Below are 12,788 nucleotides of genomic sequence, written 5' to 3'. Positions count from 1 at the left end.
GTCCTGGTGAGACGTGGCAGGTCCAACCAGTGAACTTCACGTGGCGACGTGCAATCGGGATAAAACTTGCCTCCCGGGGGCCCGGATCCCTTCCGGGCGCCCGAATCCCCTCCGGGCGCCCGGACCACCTTTCTCCAGAACAGACCCTTCTCCTGCAAGACAAGGTTAGTCCGAGACAAGTATAATAAATTTCCTGCAAAACAAAGTGTTAGCACAGTTCATGAGTTTGACATGAAAAAGTATGACTTAGATTCTGTCTTTCCGAGACCGGAATCTAGTCACGATCTCGACTTAGATATCCGAAATGGATCTAAGCCGGATCGACGCCTAATGTTCCCTTCCCGGGAACGCGTTCTCACAGTCACTCCCTTCCAGTGACTTACCTTTACTCACCTGCCAGACGTCCGGTCAGCCCTTCGACCCGTCTGGACTTCTCGCCAGCTATCCGGTCAGCCCATCGACCTAGCTGGACTTCTCGCCAAGCGTCCGGTCAGCCCGTCGACCCGCTTGGACTTCTCGCCAGCTATCCGGTCAGCCCGTCGACCTAGCTGGGCTTCGTGCCAGACATCCGGTCAGTCCGTCGACCTGTCTGGACTTCTCCTGCACACTCGATCAGAGTGTTAGACAACAACAGACTAACTTAACCTGATTTGTCATTCATCAAAACCTGGGTTAAATCGTTAATGCTAACCGCACCAACACCTTATTGGAATACATAAATTCTATTTCGGAATTCATTTCCTTTTGCCAAGATACTGCATCTATATCTTGGAGTGCTTCACCATATGTCCGGGGATCAGGTTCATGTTTGCCCGGGATCAAGTCTGAAGACTCTCCCAAAAACATTAATCTTTCAGGTTGCCTTACAATCCTCCCACTACGACAAAGCACTGTTAGTGGTTGTGTATTATGTGTGACACGTGTTGCAGTCTCTTGTAGTACTTCATCTTGTACTGTTGGTACTAAAGTAGACGTGTCCTCTCTAAGTTCTTCTAGAACAATTTTGCTACTGGGCTTGTGGTCCATTATATAGTCTTCTTCTAAAAACTGGGCATTGGTGCTAACAATGATCTTCTGGTCTTTAGGACTATAAAATAAACCACCTTTCGTTCCTCTGGGATAACCCACAAATACACGCACTTCTGTACGAGATTCTAATTTATCAACATCCGGATTTAGCACATGTGCTGGACTACCCCAAATTCGAATATGTCTTAGACTGAGTTTTCACTCATTCCACAATTCTGTGGGAGTAAAGGATACTGATTTAGAAGATACTAAGTTCAGAATGTGTGCTGCCGTTTCCAGAGCGTATCCCCAATACGAATTTGGTAATTCTGAATAACTCATCATCGATCTAACCATCTCCATAAGAGCCTTATTCTTTCGTTCTGCCACACCATTCTGTTGGGGTGTATCAGGTGCGGACAACTAAGATTGAATCTCAACCTCTGATAAGTAATTCCTAAACTCTCCTAAGAGGTATTCGCCACCACGATCAGACCGTAATGTCTTGATACTTTTACCAAGACGTTTCTCCACATCAGCCTTGTACTCTTTGAATTTATCAAAGCACTCAAACTTGCGGCGCATCAGGTAAATGTATTCGTATCTTGAATAATCGTCTATAAAAGAGACAAAATATTCAAAACCACCTCTTGCCTGGATAGACATAGGACCACACAAATCAGAATGAACCAGTTCTAACGCATCTTTGGCTCTATACTCCTTGACCTTAAAAGGTCACTTGGTCATTTTACCTTCTAAGCAGGATTCACATGTTGGAAAGTTTTCCAACTCTAATGAACCTAAGAGTCCATCGGCTACAAGCCTTTGAATCCTACTTAAGTTAATATGACCAAGCCTTAGATGCCAAAGATACGTTTGATTCATTTCCAAAGGTTCTTTTCTCTTATTAGAGTTAGAAGATGTATTATTAATTTCCATATTTTGCTTTGTGGGAGAAATTGGATTTAAAGTATATAAATTGTCAACCAATGCACTAGAACATATAATCACCTTATTTATTTTTATAACCACATTGTTACTAAAGGAAACTGAATATCCATCCAAATACAGTTGCCACCTCCAGCCGCCGTCGCCGACCACCTTCGGTCGCTGCCGCTGTCGCCGATTGCCAGCGACCGATGGTGATCGGCGGTTGCCGGTGACCGACGGTTCTGACGGTGATTGGCGGTTACCGGTGGCGGCTGACGACGATCGGCGGTTGCCGACGGCGGCAACGATGGAGGAGGCCAACTACGGTGATCGCTGTTGCCGCAAGCTCCGACACTGCATCACTCAGATAAGACCACTGACGTTGGAGGCCAAAAATCAAGAAAAAAGTCCCTGGATCAGGTCCTCCGACGCTCAAGTCAGGTACTTTTCTCCCAGAAAAACAGTGTATGAAGTGGAAAGAAAGTAGAAGACAAGTGTGAATGTACGAGAGAGCGTACCTGCGTTAGGGAGAGGACTTCCCTTTTTATATGACAGCGCGTACCTTCTGGAACCTGACTGATGTCAGAGAATGTCGGGTGTTAGGCCTTGTCGGGTGATGAAAGACACGTGCCATCCTTCTGTAGCCTGAAGGAAGGTTCCACTCGTAGGTGACTGCAGACCATTGGAATATTCCCTGACACTTAGCAGTTATTCTCTGACAAGTGGTTATGATTCTCTGATCTTGTTATCCTGTAGCGCTCTTCGTCCCGACCGGGAAAGAGTATGACAGTTCGGGATGACCAGTCAGGTATAACCCCTGATCTAGACTTTGTGATGTCGAGGTTGTCGAGAGATCATCTCGGCGCTGGCCAGGAGTGGGGCTAGCCAAGAACTTTAGCTTATTGGGAGCATTGGGTTTACGTACCGCCAGGCCATGAGGGCCTAACCCGTCACATCTTGGTCAGGTGTTATCCAACTGTCTACCCAAGTGTTTCAGGCCTGGTATCCCGACCTATAGGAACCCAGTCGAGGATCAGGTTGCCGACATTGTTCCCGACTTGTTGACCGCCCTATCTCCTTGACTTCTGACTGTCACGTCCCCTTAACTTCTGACTGTCACTTCCCCTTGACTTCTGACTGTCACGTCCCCTTAACTTCTGACTATCACATTCTCTTGATTTCTGATTATCTCATCTTTATCAGACTTCATCATCATGCACCATATCATCAATCATCAAAGGATACAGCAGTTAAGACACCGATTACCAAAAGATTACCAAAAGTGATGTCTCTCGACAAGCAAGAGAAAAGTTATGCTCTTTGTGAACAAGAACCACTCTTTCACTTTATATTCAAAGGTAACATGTTCCATCATCAACATAAGCAATCTCATAATTTACTACTCCACTTTTTCTCTAATGTCTGACTTAGTATCGGAATGGCCGAATCAAGTCCTGACTCGACGGTCCACCTAACAGTTTGTTTGAGTCTTCATAGACCTTTTATGGAAGCTTCCCTCTCTACTCGGCATCTCAGAGTGTTGACATGAAGGCAGTCGATCTATTAAAGTCCGACCTAAAGGCAATTGGTTGATTAAAACCTGACTCGAAGTGTCTAACCTGAAAGAAGTTGAACCGACTAGTATCCAACCGGCCGGAGATATTCAACCATGATTACTCATACTGGATCTCACCTCTTGAACTCGGACTTGAACCGAAGAAATAATAGGTTCTGGGACTGAAACCCTAAACCTTAAATACTTGCTCCTGTCACCATTTCTAGAGCTCCTTTAATCTACTCTGCAGCTTGTAATAAAAGCCTAGGGATAAAAAGCGGTTGCAATCTCTCTTCCTCTTCGCCCCAAACGTTGATGGAAATCGTGGCATCGTCCACTTCGTCAACAATGGTTGACTCCTTGAGTTGACTACCGGACTTGATCTGCGACAAGAGGTGCGGCGCCCGAATGCGGTCAGCCTTTCCTCCGGCGGCCCACGGCCGGTTGCACTCTAGCAACATCTGCAAGACCTCCTTCATGGAGGGACGCCTCGAAGGCAAAGTATCGGTGCAGAGGAGACCCAGCTTGAAGACGGTCGTGACGTCCTCCGTGTACGGCGAGTCGTCTCCCATGGTCGGGTCAACGACCTCGCTCAGATTCCTGCCTTCTTGGAACTGCATCCACGCCCACTCCGCTAAGTTGCACTCCGTGCCGTCGTTGCTCGCTTCTCTTCCGGTCGTCAGCTCAAGAAGAACAACGCCGAAGCTGAACACGTCCACTTTCTCGTTCAATCGCCTCGAGTAACCACATTCTGTGCAAGAATTCGAGTGTTAGAGGTGGAAAACGGATCAAAATTGATTTTTTTTTTTATGTTATCCTGACCAGGGGCCATGTAGCCGATGGAGCCGGCGATGACAGAGACCGTGTCCGGCTCGCCGGGATTAACCAGCAGCCGAGCGAGCCCGAAGTCGGCGATCCGGGCGTCGAAGTCGGGATCGAGAAGTATGTTGCTCGACTTGATGTCGCGGTGGGTGACTGGCGGCGAGCATTGGTGGTGCATGTAGCTGAGTCCTCGAGCAGCTCCGATGGCGATATCGAGCCGTCGCGGCCAGTCTAGGGGCCCCCGGTTTCCGTGTAGCCACTTGTCGAGGCTCTGGTTCTCCATGAACTCGTAGACGAGCAGCTTCGAGTCAGCGCTGGAGATGCAGCAGAGGAGACTGACGATGTTCTTGTGGCGAATGGAGCCGAGAATCTCCACCTCGGCCAGGAAGCTCTTTTCGAGATTGTTGCTCAGCCTCTTGGTGTTCCAGATTTTCTTCACCGCCACGACCTCGCCAGCGCGGTTACCCAGGGCGACTTTGTAGACCTGCCCGGCGCCTCCACTGCCGATCGCGTTCTCCTCCTTAATGCCACGGAGGATGCAGGATTCGGTGAAGTCCACCGCCTGGAACGAGGTCAGCTTCCAACGAGAGAGGTCATCGTCGTAGCCTCCGGGAGATCTCCTACGCTTCTTCTGGTCCCGATAGACGAAGGCTGCGAAGGCCGTCACCATCAGTAACACGGCCGCTCCCAGGATAAAGAACAGGATGCGGAGGCGGTAGGCGAGTCCGCTGGAACCGCTGCCGCCGCGGTGACAGGCGGGCACGTTGAGAAGAACGCCGCCACTGGCGGCGCAGAGCCCGGGGTTCGCGAGGAAGCTGCGGTCGTACGCCCCACTCTGTAGCGCCGCCGGGATTTCGCCGGTGAAGCTGTTGGAGGAGAGGTTCAGGAAGGAGAACCTGAGGACGCCCATCGCCGAGGGGATCGAACCGGTGAGCTGGTTCACGGACAGATCGAGTGAATTGAGCACTACAAGATCCCCAATCGACGACGGGATCTCGCCACTGAGCTGATTGCGGCTGAGATCGAGTCCCGTGAGATATCTCAGCACCGATACATCTGCCGGGATTCTTCCACCGATTGCGTTGCCACCGAGGGCGAGCGTTTGGAGCCTCGGAAGCCCAGCCATGCTCGTCGGGAGGTGGCCAGAGAAGGCGTTGTTCCTCGCGTTGAACACCAAGAGGTTGTAGGCAGAGCTCGGGATCTGGCCGCTGAACCGGTTGTTGCTGATGTCCAACCTCGTCAGGTTCCATGGGAGCGAACTCGGGATTCCGCCAGAGAAAGAGTTATCCCGCAGGATCACAATCGTCAGATTCACCGCCGACCACAGCCCGGCTGGAACATCGCCGGTGAAGTGATTTCCATACAACTGGATATTATTGAGCTTGGAGCATTTGCTGATTGACGACGAGATCCGCCCGCTCATATTGTTATTGAAGAGCACGATGGAGTTCAACTCGCCGCCGTTGCACAGCCCTTCAGGGATTTCGCCGGATATCCTGTTGTCCCAGACCTCGAAGTTCCACAGCGGCGAGTGCTTCCCCAATTCCGGAGGCAGGACGCCGGTCAACGAGTTGCCAAAGAGACGGAGATCTGTCAAAGACGGGAGGCGGCCTATGCTGGCCGGTATCTGGCCGGACAATTGGTTGTAGTACAAGAAGAGAGCAGAGAGGTACTGCAAGTTCCCGAATTCTTCAGGGATAGAACCATTGATTTTGTTCATGGACACATCGATCTCGTTAAGGCCCGGGGCGATCGATCCGTCGATGACGATTGGTCCGGATAAATTGTTAATATACAAATATAAATACTCCAGCTTGGGAATCCTCCACATTCCGCTAGGGATTTGGCCGGTGAGCGAGTTCATCGACAAGTCCAATAGAGCCAACCCGGTTAGATTGGAGAGCGAGATCGGGATCTCTCCGACGATGTTGGTGCTCGTCATCCAGAGGAATGTGAGCTTCGTCAGGTTGCCGAAATCCGCCGGAACCCTAATCGGAGCGAAGGGATTGTAGGCCAGGGAGAGGGTTTCGAGATTGGAGAGATTGCCGATTTCTTTGGGGAAGCTTCCGTTGAAGAGGTTGCTGTTGAGGATCAGCGAGCGAAGCGCCGGGAACCGGCCGATGGATGGCGGGACGTCGCCTGAGAAGTTGTTGGAAGAGAGGTCGAGGTGGGTGAGCAGAGGGGAGAGGCGGTCGACGTCGGCGGGGACGACGCCAACGAAGCGGTTCTGGGAGAGGTCGAGGTAGCTGAGGGAGGAGCAGTTGTATAGGGCGACGGGGAACTCACCAGGGATGTTGTTGTAGCTGAGGTCGAGGTGGGTGAGATTACGGAGGAAGCAGAGGGAGGCAGGGATAGGGCGGGAGAGCCTAGGGTCGTAGTTGTTGGAGAGGGAAATGTTGATGACGAAGCCGTCGGCGGAGAAGTCGACGCCGGGCCAGGAGGAGGTGTTCCAGGTGGAGTCAAGGACGGGGTCAGCCCAGTCCTGCTGGATGCGGAGGAGGAGCCGCCGCTCGTTGGTCGACGGCGACTGGGACCGCGCAGTGGAGGAGAAGGAGAGGATAAGGAGGAGGAAAAATAGGAACAAAGAGAACAGAGATGGGCCGATTTTGGCTGCCATCTGTAGGCGGCGGCGAGAGGTGGTGGTGGTGGTGGTGAAGCGGAACTGGAACGGAGTCGGGTTATTTATTTGAAAGGGTAAGAGGAAACGTATCAAGCAATTAGATACCTGTGGTGGCTGGATGGCCGCTGGCGGTCGGTGGTGGGTGTTCTAGAACACATGAATTAAATGAATATTTTTAATATATATATATATATATATATATATTTTTTTTTTAAAAGGGAATTTTTAAAAAGATATATATTATCAAAAAGATCAAAATAATATTTAAGAATATGTCATCTTAATTTTTCATTTGAAATTATTATTTTATATATCGGTCTAATATGTTGCAGTAGAATTTAACCTCCAATAGAATCTATTTCTAGTGAACGAAAAAGTATAACTAACTAATTTAGTTACTAGTAAGTCAAATAATTATTGGTGCGATATGGTGGACGTTTAAACTAACAAAGGCGTGAAGAAAGTGATAGAGAATTGTAATAAAAAATATTATCAATTTCTAAATTGATAACTAGAAGAACAAGTGGGAGGCACTGATGAAATTAAAAACGGACACGTTGCCCGTTGCCGAAAAGAACGCACAGATACGAGTTGGCCTTCATTTTTTTTTTTTTTATTAATCTTGAAATTACAGCTCTAATTTTATAATACCTGACGTTTCTAAATTAATCAAATGACGTATACTATTTTATTATTTAAATGTACCATTTTAAGTACAGTTTGACTCTGACGTTATAATAAATCTGACTTTTTTTTATTTTTTTTTTCTGACATGAAATCCTCTATCTCTAAAATATTATATCCTCATATATCAACGTCGATCGGACGATTATGATATTTTCATGATAAACACTACATCCTTCTATATCCTTGAGATATGATTTAATTCATTCGGGACGTTGAGACATGAGGACACAACATTTTCGGGAGAGAGAAACTCATCTCTTTTTTTCTTCAATAAATTTTCTCTCTTTTCCATTTACTTTCTCCTCTCTCCTATATATACATCTTTTGTTTTTTTTTTTTATTTTCCTCTATTTTCTTTTTGTATTTTTTTACATACATACATAACATAGGCCTTATATACAAATCATATAACATCCATCACATCTAAGATTTAATTAATTTTTCATAAAATTTTAATAAAGTTAAAATAAATAATTAATAACATATTTGAACTATTTGTAATATTAAAATTTCATATAAATTGAAATAGATGTAATTGAAACTCTCTATATCCATTAGTGGATTTCGATCAAATCCACTAGTGAACTTATTTATTTTAGCTTTTCGAAAGTATTAAAATATAATAAAAAGAATCGGTAAAAGTCTTCACGTTGATATGATATATATATCAGGCTCAGCGTGGGTCTAATATGAAAACGTATCGAGCCAAATGTGAAGATTTTTGATAAGTTTTTCTTATTATATTTTACACTTTCAAAAAGTCAAAATAAATAATGGAAACATGTTTAAACTTTTTACAATTACAAAAATCCGTATAATTAAAATTGGTACAATCAAAGTTATCTAAATTACAAGAAATTTAAATATACTATCTATTGTTTATCTTAGCTTCTCAAAAATATTAAAATATAATTTAAAAAAATCAATAAAAATCTTCACGTTCGATCAGATAACCGACCTCTTAAATGGTTATTGTTCCGGATATGAATGTGGCATGGGAGGAATTAATGGGAGGTCAAAGGGCATTTTGGGGATTGAGGATTGCTAGGGTTGAGGGGTTTTTTTTTGGGAAGCGCCGTTCACAGGAAAGGGAAGGAGAGGGGTTCGTGTTTTTGAGCCCGCCGCCACTGCACTTCTTCTCCCCCTTCCTCTCGCGTGTCTTTCCGGCGCCGGCGCCGACGGACAGCCGTTACCCTCCTCCTCTCCACTATTCCTTTCCTCTAGCTTCTTAGCGTCGCCGCCGCCTTCATGAGGAGGCTCGTGACTGAGTTTTCAACTGCCGACGTCGATCTACCGGAGTCGAGCCGTCTCCTCCTTCGGTCTCCCGGCGGACGGCGACGAGGAGCACCGCCACCGCTGCCACTAGCGGACGCCGCCGTCCCCGACAGGCGCTGCTTCCGCCTCCGGCGACTACAACTGCCGATTCCCTTGGCCGCCGTCAGCATGCGCCCCTGCCACCAGCGCGCACCGTTGCCGCCAGTGAGCGCCGTTGCCACCAGCGACCATGGACACCTCTCCCATACTGCCGGCAGTGAGTGCCTCCGCCGGCCGTGACTTCCAGTGGCCGTCAGCGCCTCCCGCCGGCCATGTGCCTCCTCCAGAGGCTGCCGCTACCGGCATCTCCTGCGGTAGCCACTGCCACAGCGCCTTTGGCAGCCCGCGTCTTCGGCAGCCAGCGCCTCCGGTGTCTAGCGCCGTCACCTCCGGCGTCTAGCGCCGTCACCTCCGGCAGCTCCTGCCGCAGCCACCGACACCCCTAGGCAGCCGTCATCACCCTACAAGCAGCCGTCATACGACGGGCTCAGGTTTGCGTATTTAGGCCTTCGCGCCAAGATTATGTTCGGCTTGTGAGCCGATGTGGATCCGGCCATCGTGCCGTTGTACTTCATTCTTCGTACCATTGTTGTTATCCGGCCTGCGTGCCGTGTGCCGGCCTGTGAGCCACTGTATTGTTCCGGGTCGCTACGACTCGATTGGCGACACGACTAGCTCATCCATCCATCCGAGGGCGCCCCCCTGGGCCAGGGTATGTTCTCATACCTTTTCTGCATTTAGTTAATTATTTTGTCGTTAGTATTCGATTGCTCATATATTTGTGGTATTCGCCTCGAGCACCGAGGTACCAGAGGCCGGGGCGACCCGGTCGCTGGATACAGATACAGTTGACTGGAGGAGGACTTCTGACGATCTGGTCAACGTAGAGGACAAATCATCAACCGGGTCATGGGGATGCGGTCAACCTTCCAGACACGTCACACCGGTAAGTTCGTTTTCTCAGCTTCCAGACAGGAACAGTTATATCATAAATCTTGTTTAAATATTGATCGTTAATTAAGATGTGTGTTGTTACTTCAACCATTACATAGTTATGAAACGGAACAAGTTCCCAAACCTCGTTGAATGTAGCTTCCGATGCATACTTTTTAACTTTAGTTATGAGGGTGTGGAGACAGTTCAGTTTGAGGATTGGTTTGGAAAATTTAACGGATTAAACTTTTGTTGTTAGATGCGAAAATTCATATGGTGTAGTTTAAAGTAATTTTTGAACTCTGGTTATGAGTGTGTTGAGACGGTTCAGTTTGAGGATTGGTTTGGAAAAATTCAGCGACTTAAACATTTATTATTAGATGGGAAAATCTATTCATATGGTGCAGTTTTAAGACTTGTAGACAACATATTCTATAAAGAAAACTTTTGGGGCATGTGAAAACTAAATAGGAAAATAATTTAAAATTAAACCGAAATAATAATCTATTTTAAAATTATTTCATTAATCTTATCAAATGAAAACAAATCAATTGAGCCCCTGAATATTTTTTTTTTCCTTTCAACTCCTTATGCTCTAGGCATCATTTGATTTATGAATCAGTAAACTACCTTAGTGTGCTTCCCTGAACTCATGGAATTTGATTCCCAATTGATGATGATTGAGGTGGGAATAATGAACCCATCGGGGTGATGAGTTACTTAACAATCTCACATATTGGGTTTTTTTCTTAAAGATACTATGATGTAACTTCATATATAAAAAAATCTTCACAATGGATATGATAGGTATCATATCGTTCATTATAGACATGATATAAAATCATATCATGTTCAACATAGAGGTTTTTATCAATTCTTCTTTATTATATTTTAGTACCTTTGAGAAGTCAAAATAAACAATAGATAAAATATTTGAACTCCTTACAACCTCAGATATCCACAAAACTAAAATACGTGCAATCTGATATCTTTAGGTCAATCAGTGGGTTTTTTAATTGAAATCTACTGATGGACCTAGAGAGCTCCAATTGCACTCATTTCAGTTCCTATAGATTTCTAGGGTTGCAAGGAATTCAAATATGTTATCCGTTGTTTATTTTGACTTCTCAGATGTGACAAAATATAATAAAGAAGAATCGTCAAAAATTTTCACATTGGGTCTGATATGAAATCATATCAAGTCCAACGTGGGTCTGAAATGATTCTATATCAGACCCACGTTGGGCCTAATATGATTTCATATCAAGTCCAAGTTAGATCTGATATGATATATATTAAGCCCACCAACTTAATGAAATATGATATTTTAACTTAATTATAGTTAGTTATTATGTGAAAGTATGAGCTTTGTACTATAAACTTGAATGAATTCTACTATACTACCATACATTTACAATCATAGATGAATTGTTGATACTGTCAAAAGTAAAGTTTAGTCTTCATGACAATAATATGGCACTATGGACCATCGACCACTTGTCTTCTTCATGATTTGAGAGGTCAGCTATAAAAAATTGAACTTGGGATTTATCAGCACTGAGCCGACATTGCCAACTATGAATTATTTTTTTGACATGTGAATTATTCAGAGGTGGAGGTGAGGAGCTTTGAATAGTTTAAGGGGCGCCGTTGACTGATATGGAATCATATAAGGCCCAATATCAAACCTAACGTGGAAGTTTTTGTCGATTCCTCTTTATTGCATTTTAACACTTTAGAAGCCAAATAAACAATGGATAGTGATACGGTGGTAAGGACGGGGGACCCTCATGGGCGGAGGGTCAAAGACACGTGGAGGTCAACCCCAAGTTCGCGCCGAACGAAGGATGCCGGGGCGAATGGAAGGATGCCCTGCCGAACGAAGGATGCCAGGCCGAACGGAAGGATGCCGGGCCGAATGGAAGGATGCCCTGCCGAACGGAGGATGCCGGGCCGAACGGAAGGATGCCGATCCGACCTGACATTCGGCCAGGAGCTTCCCGGGCCGGACAGAAGACAACCCGACCATGGGCGGGTTTCCGACGCTCATAGTGAAAAGGGTCACCTGGCCGAGCGGATAGCCCGCTCGGCCGAAGCATAAAGCATCGTTACTGTGGAACACTCTCAGCGAGCACCCGGTTGGACTGATACCTACGCCCGGTCGGACCTATGCCTGCCGAGCGGCTGGCCGCTCGGCACGGGAACAGAATAGACAAGGACAAAGGAAACATCAGGGGAACATCTCCTGACAGCGGGTATGTTCAACGACCAGGCCATACGCAAGATCTTATAACAGAGGATCCCACTGTCCCATCATAGATGTGCTCGGACTGTAGCAGTACAGTGTCAGGTAAGCTCTTCTGACAAGCTCATACCGAGGTATGGACAAAGGACACGTATGCACCTCGGTATGTGTGCCCGAGCCTCTTCACAACTCTATATAAAGGGTCCTCACCCTTCGCCGGAGGTACGTGTTGGTGCGGTTAGCACTAACGATTTAACGCAGGTTTTGATAAATGACAAATAGGTTAAGTTAGGTTTATTGTTGATCTAACACTCTGATCGAGTGTGCAGGATAAGTCCAGACAGGTCGACGGGCTGACCGGATGTCTGGCACGAAGCCCAGCTAGGTCGACGGGCTGACCAGATAGCTGGCACGAAGTCCAAGCGGGTTGACGGGCTGACCGGACGCTTGGCAAGAAGTCCAGCTAGGTCAACGGGCTGACCGGATAGCTGGCGAGAAGTCCAGACGGGTCGAAGGGCTGACCGGACGTCTGGCAGGTAAGTAAGGTAAGTCACTGGAGGGGAGTGATTGCGAGGACGCGTTCCCGGGAAGGGAACATTAGGCGTCGATCCGGCTTAGATCCATTTCGGATATCTAAGTCGAGATCGTGACTAGATTCCGGTCTCAGAAAGACG

At 46.8% G+C, this 12,788-nt stretch overlaps 1 protein-coding gene across 1 annotated transcript; it reads right to left on the bottom strand.

Annotated features, from left to right (window-relative positions):
• Positions 1-3,310: 3,310 nt before the first annotated feature.
• On the bottom strand, positions 3,311-6,994 carry LOC122002582 (receptor-like protein kinase HSL1). The gene is made up of 2 exons (XM_042557801.1): positions 4,316-6,994; positions 3,311-4,244 (listed from the first exon to the last, which is right to left on the bottom strand). Exons 1-2 carry the CDS (start codon positions 6,930-6,932, stop codon positions 3,733-3,735), a joined length of 3,129 nt encoding a protein of 1,042 aa, XP_042413735.1. The 5' UTR covers positions 6,933-6,994; the 3' UTR covers positions 3,311-3,732.
• Between the last annotated feature and the right edge of the window lie 5,794 nt (positions 6,995-12,788).

This window comes from Zingiber officinale, chromosome 7A (assembly GCF_018446385.1).
Source record: "Zingiber officinale cultivar Zhangliang chromosome 7A, Zo_v1.1, whole genome shotgun sequence".
NCBI classification, from domain to species: domain Eukaryota; kingdom Viridiplantae; phylum Streptophyta; class Magnoliopsida; order Zingiberales; family Zingiberaceae; genus Zingiber; species Zingiber officinale.
This window is presented reverse-complemented; position numbering and strand designations above follow the sequence as displayed.